This window comes from Paroedura picta, chromosome 6 (genome assembly GCF_049243985.1).
Source record: "Paroedura picta isolate Pp20150507F chromosome 6, Ppicta_v3.0, whole genome shotgun sequence".
NCBI lineage: Eukaryota > Metazoa > Chordata > Lepidosauria > Squamata > Gekkonidae > Paroedura > Paroedura picta.
In genome coordinates this window covers 99,126,431-99,138,593 of record NC_135374.1, presented here as the reverse complement: position 1 = coordinate 99,138,593, position 12,163 = coordinate 99,126,431, and the positions used below count along the sequence as shown (strand labels likewise).

At 44.2% G+C, this 12,163-nt stretch overlaps 1 protein-coding gene across 15 annotated transcripts in view; it reads right to left on the bottom strand.

The window, feature by feature from the left end:
* The window catches only part of DOCK9 (dedicator of cytokinesis 9), a 158,043-nt gene that overhangs the window by 59,132 nt on the left and 86,748 nt on the right, over positions 1–12,163 (bottom strand). For all 15 annotated transcript variants that reach the window (XM_077343830.1, XM_077343842.1, XM_077343839.1 and 12 more), the window contains exons 10-21: positions 8,315–8,389; positions 8,085–8,225; positions 7,235–7,438; positions 7,016–7,138; positions 5,613–5,695; positions 5,185–5,307; positions 4,052–4,131; positions 3,783–3,970; positions 3,587–3,652; positions 1,494–1,586; positions 558–681; positions 52–173 (exon numbers count right to left, since the gene is read on the bottom strand). In XM_077343830.1, coding sequence (XP_077199945.1) covers positions 52–173; positions 558–681; positions 1,494–1,586; positions 3,587–3,652; positions 3,783–3,970; positions 4,052–4,131; positions 5,185–5,307; positions 5,613–5,695; positions 7,016–7,138; positions 7,235–7,438; positions 8,085–8,225; positions 8,315–8,389 — 1,422 coding nt within the window. The remainder of the gene's footprint in view (positions 1–51; positions 174–557; positions 682–1,493; positions 1,587–3,586; positions 3,653–3,782; positions 3,971–4,051; positions 4,132–5,184; positions 5,308–5,612; positions 5,696–7,015; positions 7,139–7,234; positions 7,439–8,084; positions 8,226–8,314; positions 8,390–12,163) is intronic.

Genomic DNA, 12,163 nt, shown 5'->3' with positions numbered 1-12,163 from the left:
TTTCTTTTTTTTTTGTAACTCTGCTTTGTTATAAACAACAAGTTATCTTACTTTGCTCATGCCAGGTTCTTGATTGTTGAGATATCCAGATGGAAGATTAGCAGATACAGGAATATGCTGCTCATTTGTCACTACTCTTCCGTCTTTCAATAACTGAAGCCAAGAATACCCAACTACAAAAAGAACAGGAAAAAAAACATATTTTGGTTTTAAATGCACACATTTCAAGTATAAATCACGACACAAAAAGTTCTTGCTGAAATTTTCATGTTATATTTTCTTTTAAAATATTTACAGTAAAAATCTATTCCACAGAAAAACAAAGCACGTAATATTTATTTTAAAAGAGTGAGACTGTAATGTCTTATTGAAAGAGCTGAAGAGATAGCAAGGAAATCCCATGGGGAGAAGTAAATATGGTTTAGGATCCAGCTTTTACTCAACTGTATGAGAAATCAAACATCAGAAAACTGCCAAATTAGTGCTGGAATTGTTCAAAAGCTTATAAAGAAAGACAGGTATTAAAACAAAACACACTAAAAGGTACTCAGTCATGCCTTGTGTTTCCACAATGTCTTTCTTCTTGGTAGTTCCTTTACTTGAATTATCGCAGCTGACATGGTAGAAGGTAAACAACAAATGGTGTTTTTCATGAAGCTGGGTGGGCAACTCTATTTTAATCTGAGAAGAAGAAAAAGAAAATAAAGTTAGTTTGGCTAGGTCAAATGTAGAGTCCAATGGCACCTTTAAGACCAACAAAGTTTTATGTAAAGTACTAGGGGCAAAGCCCGTTGCATTCAGGAATACAACAGTGCTAGATTGGGTGGGGTGGAAGAACTCTGCAGATGGCCTCCCCCTCCCTCCAGGACCTGGAAAGGCTGCAGGCTGGAGGCACTGGGTAGGGAACTCACCGTCAGGGGCAGCTCTCACAAGGCAAGGATTTGCAGCCTACGAGCCTCGGAGGGAAGTGGAAAGAGGAGGGGGTTGTCGGGGGGGGGGGACAGAAGGTGATTGCCTGGCTACTGGACAGACATGCAAGTTGGTTGGAGGAGGAAGCACTCAGGGGCGGGACAGCTGCCCTGAGTGTGTGCTAAGCACTGAGTGGCACTTAAGCCATGAAACCAGCCCCCCCTCCAGAAATATTAAGTGGAACAGATGAGCTTTCGTGTGCATGCACACTTCCTCAGATGCAATGTCATGGAATGAAAGCAATACGTTCAAACTTATAGGTAGAGTGTGAGAGTATAAATTAACACACAGCATAATGAAAACGGTTAACAGATTCCAGAGATTAACAGGAAAAACGACAATTTGAATTTGTTTGCATTCACTTGAGATTGAATTGCATGGGAAACATCTGGCGTACAATAAATACGCCACATCTGTTCCACTTAATATTTCTGGAGAAGGATTAAAACATCTGTTCCAATGAATATTTTTGGAGAACGATTAAAACGTATGGTTATAACATGTATATTTATAAAATTGGTTACCTCATCATAAAACTCTGGATTCTGGTGGTGATGCAACACAGTAGCAAATGCTTGCCTTGTAAATACGGGTCCACCTGGTCTTCCATAAATACACTAAATATCCAGGAACAACCACAAAAACGAGTAAGACTGACCCAACTTCATAACATTATTTTGGCACTCATTAGAAGCAGATATAAAATCCCCACAGCTATCCAAGGGTAGTCAAAACTACGGCCCTCCAGATGTCCATGGACTACAATCCCCATGAGCCCCTGCCAGCAAATGCTGGCAGGGGCTCATGGGGATTGTAGTCCATGGACGTCTGGAGGGCCGCAGTTTGATTACCCCTGTATAAGACGCTAAGTAGAACTTCAGTCTGGAGCCTTAATGAACAGGCAACTGCAGGGGACATATGGTTCTGCCAATATATGTTTGGTAACATTCGATGGCTGGTAATGTACATTGGCCAGCAACCTGCCCTACTTATTATTAACATAGCAATATATTAATTTTAAAAGGTACAGATGAACACTCAAGCATATCTATATAAAAGCATTTTGCGAGAATTCATGGGCTCACTTGACTATGACATTCCAGAGAGAACCCTCAACCCGGAATAAGCTTCCGGTTCTCACATAACCACCTTCCTCCTTATCAGCACCAATGAGTGAACTTCAGTGATCTGAACTCGGCCTCTCCCCAGACACGCAAATCAGGTTACAAATTTTTTCACAAAAATAAAACGGATCAGGTCCTAGGATCTCAATTCCATTCAGTTCCTCTAACCTTCATCGCTCAGTCTGAAATTTTGCTGGGGTTATCACAAAGATATTTGTCCTTGTTGCTTTTTAGTCACCTTACCTAAACTGATTGGCAAAGAAAATAGACAACGTGTAATTGTTTGAGCAGTCCACTTCACAACTTGACAGCTCATGGATCCAGGATCTTTTACAGTAGCAATCCCCAACCTGTGGGCCGTGGACCACATGTGGTCCTTCGACTAATTGGAGGTGGGCCCCAAAGGACGCCTTCTCCCCCGCCCCCCGGCCCTTTACTTCATCCCCCCAGCCCTTTACAACACACTTCATTGTTGTGGCGTGTCTGTATCTTATTTTGAAGGGATGTTTAAACATTACCATAGCGATCAGAGAGCGTTAGGGCAGTGGTTGAGAGTAGAGGAGTAAACTACCCCCCCCCCACCGGGCCTCAGTAAAAGGCGTTGAGTGGTCCCTGGTGAGTGGTCCTCAGCGTTGAGTGGTCCCCGGTGATAAAAAGGTTGGGGACCACTGTTTTACAGAACTCCACATTTATAGTGATATACAACTGAATAATTAACAAATGATCTCCACAAGCCAGCATTAATGAAGGCCCAATTGTTAAATGGTAGTACACATCCTTTCCAGTCTTCCAATGTGCCAGTGCCCACATTTATTTATGTTATTTATTTATTTAGAACATTTTTATACTACCCTTTATTTGTTTGTTTATTTATTCATTTATATACTGCCCTCTCTTGAGGCTCATCATTCCAATTGGGACCCAAAGTGAGGCTCATCTGGCATATCCAGTTTTTTAAAAAAAACAATCTCAGATAACAGGACTGCAAAAGATATCTGAAACCGTGGATAGAAGTGCCCAGTCAAACCAAAGGGTACTGGAATACACAGACCATTTGCAATGAAATACCATCAATATGCTGATGCCATGCAACTCTTTCATCTAAATTCATGAAGGCAGTGGAAACCCTGAACTGGTGCCTGGCAGTGGGCAAACCAAATGAATCCAGAAAAGAAGAAAGTGATGTTGGCTGGGGATTGGAAGGTTACACAGAAAGTAAGTAATAGAGTAAGGCATGGAAAGTAAGGTTATTCAGTCTGTGCCGGATGAGCATGCTTGGAAGGGGGGGTGCTTCTTGAAAAAGCAGGTTTGTAAGACACTTCTGGATTATGTCTCATGGATTCAAAATCTTTACAGTGGACAAGCTAATATGAGGATTTAAAATAGCCATTAGAGACCTAGTTACAAACCTTAATTATTGCCATGTGGCCTCTATAGAGGCAATAATGATTTAACAGAACTGTTTCTAGAAGACGGAGGTCAGATCAACAAACCTTTAAAGGAAGAGACTCTTCGTCATCCGAATCCTTAAATTCTATGCACACAGCAATATTTCTTGCCTAAAAGGTGAACATATATAGAGATAAAGGTTTTAAGTGCAGGGTTCAGAGTATACCCCAAATTCTCAACAAAATTAGACTATTCAATTCAGATTCAGCGTCATCCGTTTGAATCTGAATGTGAGCTCACCTTTGCAAAAGACTTTTGACTGTCATATTTCAAGTGCTTTGGATAAACATAAAGGTGATTGTTGTAGATGGTGAAAGGCTGAGTATGTTTTGGTATACAGGGAACAAACTCCTCTACTTCAAACGTTACTAATGTCTTGGTACTGTTTTCAAACTGTTTCATGGGAATGTATGATGAGTTAACATAATCTGAAAATATATTAAAAACCAATAAAAAAATTGAAAGTGGAAAAGCTTTCCAGCTACTTAGTAATAATTTCCAATACTTACTTGGAATGTCTGGGAAAACATTATCAATTGTTATGTCTAGGTTTCCTAAAATGACTGGTAACTTGGCCATCTTCTCGGGTCTATGGAAGGGAAAAGACTCATATAAGTTCAATGGAAAATAGAGGCAGAGAATAAAGTTAAAAACCATATAAGAAAAACAGCAGAACAGGTTTGGTAAGGATTACAAATCATGCAGTCCAACCCGTATCAGGGAGATAAGATTATTGCTGTAGTCAACATAGTTTTCTTGATAACTTTATCTCTTTTTTTGAGAAAGTTACTACCTTGCTACATCAGGGGAATGCTTAAGGTTGTGCGATTCAGCCACCAAAGTGGCCATTCCCACCCGTAGCAGCCAGCACCGCACCACGGGGGGGGGGGGGAGGCGCTCGCGCCTCCCCCCCCTGTGGCGCAGCACTGGCTGCTACGGGTGAGAATGGCTGCTTCGGCGGCCGAATCGCACAACCCTACTGTGGAGATAGCTTACCTTGATTTCAATAAGGCTTTTGATAAGGTTCTACATGATATTCTTATTGACAAGTTGGGAAACATGTGGTATGACTCTGATTACTGTTAGGTGGATTGAGATAGGGGGTCTGTGCCAACTGCTGTATGGAATATCTTCCACAAAGAGCACTATATAGGGCTCTTCTTTATTCTTTGATGTGTCAAAAGCTATTTCTTCCCTTTCAAACCATTTTCTGAAGGATAGATTATAGCCATGTGAGCTGTATGTGTAGATGTAGATGACACAGGAAGTCGTACAGAGAGCCTCAAAATAATCAATAAGTGCACAGCTCCACATAACAAGTGAGGCCTCAGTTCAATTTCTGGAAAGATAGCCAGCTATGGTGAAGTGGTTAGGAGCACCGACTTCTAACCTTGTGAGCCGGGTTTGATTCCCCGTTCCCACATGCAGCCAGCTGGGAGACCTTGGGCTCCTCACAGCACTGTGAAAGCTGTTCTGACCGAGCAGTGATATCAGGGCTCTCTCAGCCTCACCTCCCTCACAGGGTGTCTGTTGTGAGGAGAGGAAAGGAAGACGAATATAAACCATTTTGAGACTCCTCCAGGTAGAGAAAAGTGGCATATAAGAACCAACTCTTCTTTTTCATAAGGAACAAGGTACTCACTTTCTGAAATCTGCTAACAATTTAAGCATGTCTTCATTTGAGAGTTTATTACTATCTTGTTTGTAAAGAGCTGAAAATCGTGCATTTTTGTCCAGCGTTCCGGATGTATCCTTAAACAGTGATCTGAAAGATACAATTTTACTTAAGAACAGAAGTTTCACAATGCAAAAATAAACACAAAGGTTGCTTTATTGAAGCCCATTTAGCAAGCTTTGTCCCAGCCAGTAGACTGAAAAAAAAAAGCTAAACACTTTTGGTCTGCCACCATATATGCAACGTCTTTGTCTAGTACCTTTTCCAAATTCTGCAACTCAGACTCAGTATGGTTCGCCTTGTAATGATTACCTGCCCACAATATAAATTCTCAAATATCAGATTCAGTTGAGACATAAACAAACTCACTTTGAAGTATTAAAAATGAGCCTTACCTAGCTGCCCAGGCAAATGGCATTCTATATTGTCCTAGTCGTTGGCATGCCTGCTTAGCATTTTTCAGAACCTTTTGGGCAACCTATAAGTGACCATAGGAAATCACTGTCACTAATATAAATGACATACCCATAGACGTAAATACTGACTCTAACCCAATATGTAGCCATTTGAGGCCATCATCAAATTCACAGATATATCCTTACCACTTTAGTGGCTCTAATATTTCAGTAGAGCCACTGTGGGAGCAAAGTGTCCAGGATCGGTTTCTGGCTGTCCAGTCCCCACTTCCAGCCAGACATGCTCCACAGGACAATCCGGGGACGTCCAGCAAAGCTGGGCACGCCTGGATTGGGCTGGCTCCTAGAGCACCCGCTCCCACAAGGCGGCTGTGATGCACTCAGGAAGCCAGCCAGAGGCAGCCTTGCTGCTGAGGGGAGCACAACCACGGCATCCTGGCCTGGTTGCCAGCATGCCCAGCTGGCCAGGCAGCTGCGGAGGCATTGGGGGGGGCCACACCATAGGACCGGCAGCCCCCCACGTTGATCGGCCTACCTGCCGCGAGTGTGGTGAGCAGGTAGGGTGACAGCAGCAGTGTGAGGGGGCCCCACTGCTACCACCCGTTGCATTCCTGAGCGTAATGGGCTTTTTGCCTAATATAATTCATAATCATTCTTGTTATGCATCTAAATTTTATCTCTTTTATCTTCTATTCAATGTAGTTAATTTTTTGTCTGGCAATGTATTCATGAAAATTTTCAATTCTTGCTAGAATTTTAGGGATGGTATATAGTACTGACACCAGAAACCTCACCAAGGGTCAGTCCCGTTGCACCAATTCACCCAAAAAGGTCCAATATGGTTTTCTGATCTTACTCCAATAAAATGAAAAACAGCCTTCTATTTTAAATTTGTGCCATAATCAGTAAAAGCCGTGTTTTAGAGGCATAGCTTCAGGCTCCACGTTACCATCTATTTTGCATTTCCAGGCACCCTTTGCAAACATGGTTGTTTAAAAGGAATGGTAGTGTGGTACAGTTTTTAGCGCATGGGACTAGATTCTGTCTGAACACAACTCACTGGCTGGCCTTAGGTCAATCTCTCTCTCTCTAGCTAGCCCACGCAAATAAAATTAATGTTTGGGGGGCATGAGGGCACTCAGCACATAAGACTCCAACCCATTAATCATTTGATCAGGAAATACTGCATTTGCTCCTTGACATCAGAACGTGGCTTTGGGAATGTTCAAACACGAAACGCAGATTTGTGCTCTTAATATATTTACCGAGTTTGACTCAAGTATCAAAATGTTCAGGAGAATGATCACGTTACAACTAGAATTCCAAACAGTTAAGTTCAATTAAAAGCCCTGTGTCTGTCGACCATAATGAAAACGCCATACCTTTGAAGAATCAGAACTTTTCATATATGGCTCAGCACAATGGGTAATGCTCCCTTGCAGGACTTTTTCTATTCTAGCAACCAGGAATATATCGGGATGCGGACACGTTACGGAGAATACTCCCTTAAAAGAAGCAGTTTGGTTTTAATAATAGTGAATTGAAAATACAGGTCTTTATTCTGCACTGCGAGTTTAACACAAAGGCTTCTTCAAGCTTACCTGTTTTGGATATTGTAGCATAACCTCGGGAATAATGTCTTTGATTCTATGTAGGCAATCACTGCCCCCATTCAAAAACTGATGAGATGCATTAGATATCATATGTCGCACCGTGCTATGATTTAAATCCACAAGGAAGTCTGATGAAATCTTGCGATTATGTTTAATGTCAAATAATGACAATGTGATAAAAAATGGCTCTACCTGTATATTGAAAAGAGACATTAAATAAGGACATAACAATGCAGAATGCTGTTAGATGCATACCTTTGTAAATTTTGGAAACTCAAGGAAGTAACAGGGTAATCTGCAGTGATAACACACACATAAAAATAGTCATTCCTATACTATACGTTTCTCTTCAAGGATTCTCTTCTACTGTGTAAAAATGTTTTCATCGGATTCCTTACTCTCTGGACATCTTTAGAATTATACTTTACAAATGGTAGGAAGAGACATGACATATCACTAAGTATATCAGCTAAAGACAGGTTTCATTCTATGAACAAAATAGTATTTTTTGTTAAAGGGACATAATATTTTTAGTATATGCACTTAGAAAATGCATAGTTTGCTTTTCATTCATTGACATGATACTGAGGACAGCTTCAGATCACCTTTATGGTGATGTGTTACAATCAGCTGTGAACCTTCACGCTTCTTCCTTAACCTTCAGCTGTTCTCTTTTCCCTCCAATATTAAGAGCCATCCCACTACTCGTTTTGCTCCTATCTGCATCACGAAATTTTAAGATAAGCCTCCTGATGTAATTATATTTCTCAAAATTTATGTTCTTGACAACACTTAATTATATGAAGCTACCACCGAAGACGACATCAAAATTATTTACGTTAGTTGTTGGTCCCTCTTCATTTTCAGCTACACAGCTTTGCAGATTGAAAGATAAATCATGGCACTTCACCAGAATTCTCTTTCCACACCTCTCTTCAAATGGTTTTACTTCTGGATCGATACCAGAGAAGTCCAGTTTCTTTAAAAGGGAAAAAAGGGCATATTTTCACTTTGAGGGGAGGTGGGTTTCATGAATAAAATCAACAGCTTTCTTTTCACTCATCTAACCTGTGCATCTGGATCCAGTGCAAAGAGTTTAACCCTGCTTTCACTTTTGAATTTAGTTTCTGAATCTCTGGAAGCCTGAAAAAGAAAGAGATAGTATTTGGAGATTAATATTTTCCCTGACTCTATGCTGCCACTTACTCTCTGCTTCCTTTTCTGCTGCCACCATTTGGAGCATTGCTTCAAACTGTACCTCAGCCTTTCTCAACTTGTTTACCATGGAGAAATTCCTGAAAAATTCTTCAGGCTTTGAAAACCCCCAGAAGTGATGACAGCAGGTCACACCTTCCTGCCACACCCCCGGAAGTCACTTGTCACCAGATCTGACATCACCCAGACAATCCCACTTGATCAGATATCACCAGGCCACTCCCACAGCACAGGAAGTGACAGCACAGAAATGTTTTCAGATGATTTGTGAATAGAACCATACCTGCACTCTGGGTTGGCTACCAGTTTGCTCTTCTTCACCAAAGAGAGCCTGCAGAAACAGAGCTGGGGCAAGCCTATGCCGTTCTGTTGCCTCTACACACACCCCAACACCAGAAATGGGGCCAGAGCAGGCCTAAGTTGCTCTGTGGTGTGTCTATTACTACCACCCCCAGTAATTAAGTTAAAATTAAAGTATTTACTTCTCAGGACTCCAACTGTTACTTTATGAAACAAGTCTCAGCCAACAAAAATTTGTATGGCTGATTCCCCCCTTTCCACCCACCACCAGGCCCATCACTGACCACTGGGGGGGGGGCTGGTCAACATGAGTATATATGGTCATATCTGTACACCGCCCGTGGCGCCGCGGGCGCCACGGACTAAATAAAACAGTAAGGGGTTCTGGGGCGGGATGTGTCCGGGATGAGGAAGGGTCCGGATTGGACCCTTCCTCATGACAGACAACCGGAGGGACCAAACGGCAGGCGCGAAGCGCCTGCCGATTGGTCCCTCCGATTCCCAGCCCCAGCAACTGCGAGCAGCGCTCAGCGCGGCTCGCAGTTGCTCCCGGCCTGACGCGGTGAGAGGCGCGAAGCGTCTCTCACCGCGTCAGGCCGGCCCCAAGGAAGCCCCCGCCGCAAACACAACACAAGACTCCAGCCGCCGAGAAGCTGCAGAGAAAAAAGAAACACCCCCGGAGGAGCCTTTCGCCGCTAGCGCGACGAGAGGCAGCAGAAAAAAAAACCCCTGTAGGAGCCTTTCCCAGCTCCAAGCAGCAGAAAAAAAAACCCTGAAGGAGCCTTTCCCAGCTCCAAGCAGCAGAAAAAAATTAACCCTGTAGGAGCCTTTCGCAGCTCCAAGCAGCAGAAAAAAAAACCCCTGTAGGAGCTCCAAGCCGGCACGCCCACGAGAGGCAGCAGAAAAAAAAAACCCTGTAGGAGCCTTTCCCAGCTCCACGCAGCAGAAAAAAAAAACCCTGTAGGAGCTCCAAGCCGGCACGCCCACGAGAGGCAGCAGAAAAAAAAAACCCTGTAGGAGCCTTTCCCAGCTCCACGCACCAGGAAAAAAAAACCCTGTAGGAGCCTTTCGCAGCTCCAAGCAGCAGAAAAAAAAACCCCTGTAGGAGCTCCAAGCCGGCACGCCCACGAGAGGCAGCAGAAAAAAAAAACCCTGTAGGAGCCTTTCCCAGCTCCACGCAGCAGAAAAAAAAACCCCTGTAGGAGCTCCAAGCCGGCACGCCCACGAGAGGCAGCAGAAAAAAAAAACCCTGTAGGAGCCTTTCCCAGCTCCACGCAGCAGGAAAAAAAAACCCTGTAGGAGCCTTTCGCAGCTCCAAGCAGCAGAAAAAAAAACCCCTGTAGGAGCTCCAAGCCGGCACGCCCACGAGAGGCAGCAGAAAAAAAAAAACCCTGTAGGAGCCTTTCCCAGCTCCACGCAGCAGAAAAAAAAAACCCTGTAGGAGCCTTTCCCAGCTCCACGCAGCAGGAAAAAAAACCCCTGTAGGAGCCTTTCCCAGCTCCACGCAGCAGAAAAAAAAAACCCTGTAGGAGCCTTTCCCAGCTCCACGCAGCAGAAAAAAAAACCCCTGTAGGAGCCTTTCCCAGCTCCACGCAGCAGAAAAAAAAACCCCTGTAGGAGCTCCAAGCCGGCACGCCCACGAGAGCTAGCAGAAAAAAAAACCCTGTAGGAGCCTTTCGCAGCTCCAAGCAGCAGGAAAAAAAACCCTGTAGGAGCCATTCGCAGCTCCAAGCAGAAAAAAAAAAAAAACCCTGTAGGAGCTCCAAGCCGGCACGCCCACGAGAGCTAGCAGAAAAAAATTAACCCTGTAGGAGCCTTTCGCAGCTCCAAGCAGCAGGGGAAAAAAACCCTGTAGGAGCCTTTCGCAGCTCCACGCAGCAGGGGAAAAAAACCCTGTAGGAGCCATTCGCAGCTCCAAGCCGGCACGCCCACGAGAGCTAGCAGAAAAAAAAACAAACCCTGTAGGAGCCTTTCACAGCTCCAAGCAGCAGAAAAAAAAAACCTTTAGGAGCCTTTCCCAGCTCCAAGCAGCAGAAAAAAATTAACCCTGTAGGAGCCTTTCGCAGCTCCAAGCCGGCGCTCCCACGAGAGCTAGCAGAAAAAAAAAAAACCCTGTAGGAGCCTTTCGCAACTCCAAGCAGCAGAAAAAAATTAACCCTGTAGGAGCCTTTCGCAGCTCCAAGCCGGCGCGCCCACGAGAGGCAGCAGAAAAAAAAAAAACCCTGGAGGAGCCTGTCGCCGCTTCAAGCCGGCGCCCTGGGAGCCCCGGCAGCCGCGCACAGCGCTGCTGCTGGCGGCTCCCTGCCCTCATGGCCCCAGAACACAATGGAGCCGCCGGGAAAGCCGCAGAAGAACAAAAAAATGCAGAGGAGCCGCCGCAGCCCAGCGCACCACACCTGGTGCTCCTCGGCAAAAACTACGAGACGCCGAGGAGCCGCCGCCCGCCTCCTCTTTCAGGTAGCCTGTCCCTCGCTCTGTCCCTCGCCTGCCGCTCGCTCTGGTCCCCACCTGCTAGCGCCCATTGTCTTCTTCATACAATGGGCTTTTTTACTAGTCACCTAATAATTTTTAAAGGACTGGCTAAAAGGAGAGAGGGAATGAGTGACCAAAAGAATTGAAGTGGGGTGGGGTCGGGGTAGGAAGGCCTGCCATGTAACATTTGGAGGCCTGTAATGTAGAATGGGATTTTCCTTGCTCTGTCTCATGAGTACCTCTGACAAACAGGAATTTCTTTAAAAGTGCCTTTCATGCCTAGGTGTTAAACAGATTGACAAAATAGCGTTGAATGAAATGAGCGCCCATGATAACATATGGCACAAACAGCTCCACGCTTTCTTCCAACATCTCTAGAAAAAATCTCTCCAGAAATCCAGCTTGCTATAGAGCTTGCTGGATTGCTTAACTCAAGGCAGTCCAAAATAGTTATTTAAATTATGATATCAATAATGAAAGGGAGGGGGGAGATTCCCTAAAACTGTTCTTTTGGAATGGAGAAGAGGAGAACAATATAAGCTGCTTTGGATCCCTACGGGAAGAAAAGATGGGGTATAAAAGAAGTAACAAACAAACAAACAAAAACAGGCCTGCTCTCTAAGCAACATTAACTTAAACATGCAATGATAAAAGCAAGGTGAGCTAACAGGAGAGAAGGCAACCAATCAGTGTTTTGAGCAAATCCTTCAAAACTTATCCATTTTCTTTTCTTTTCTTCAGCGCACATTTCGTTTAAGCTCCCTCCTTTCCCCTTCATGTTTGTTTGAAGGAGATTTAGAGGCAAGTCTTCCCAGAGAATAGCTGTAGAATTTTTGCATACCCTTGTTCATATTGTGAAATGATGAAAGCACAAAGGTGGCAAGAGCCTGCGAAGGCTAACACACGCGCATGGTGACAAGGAGCCAGCAG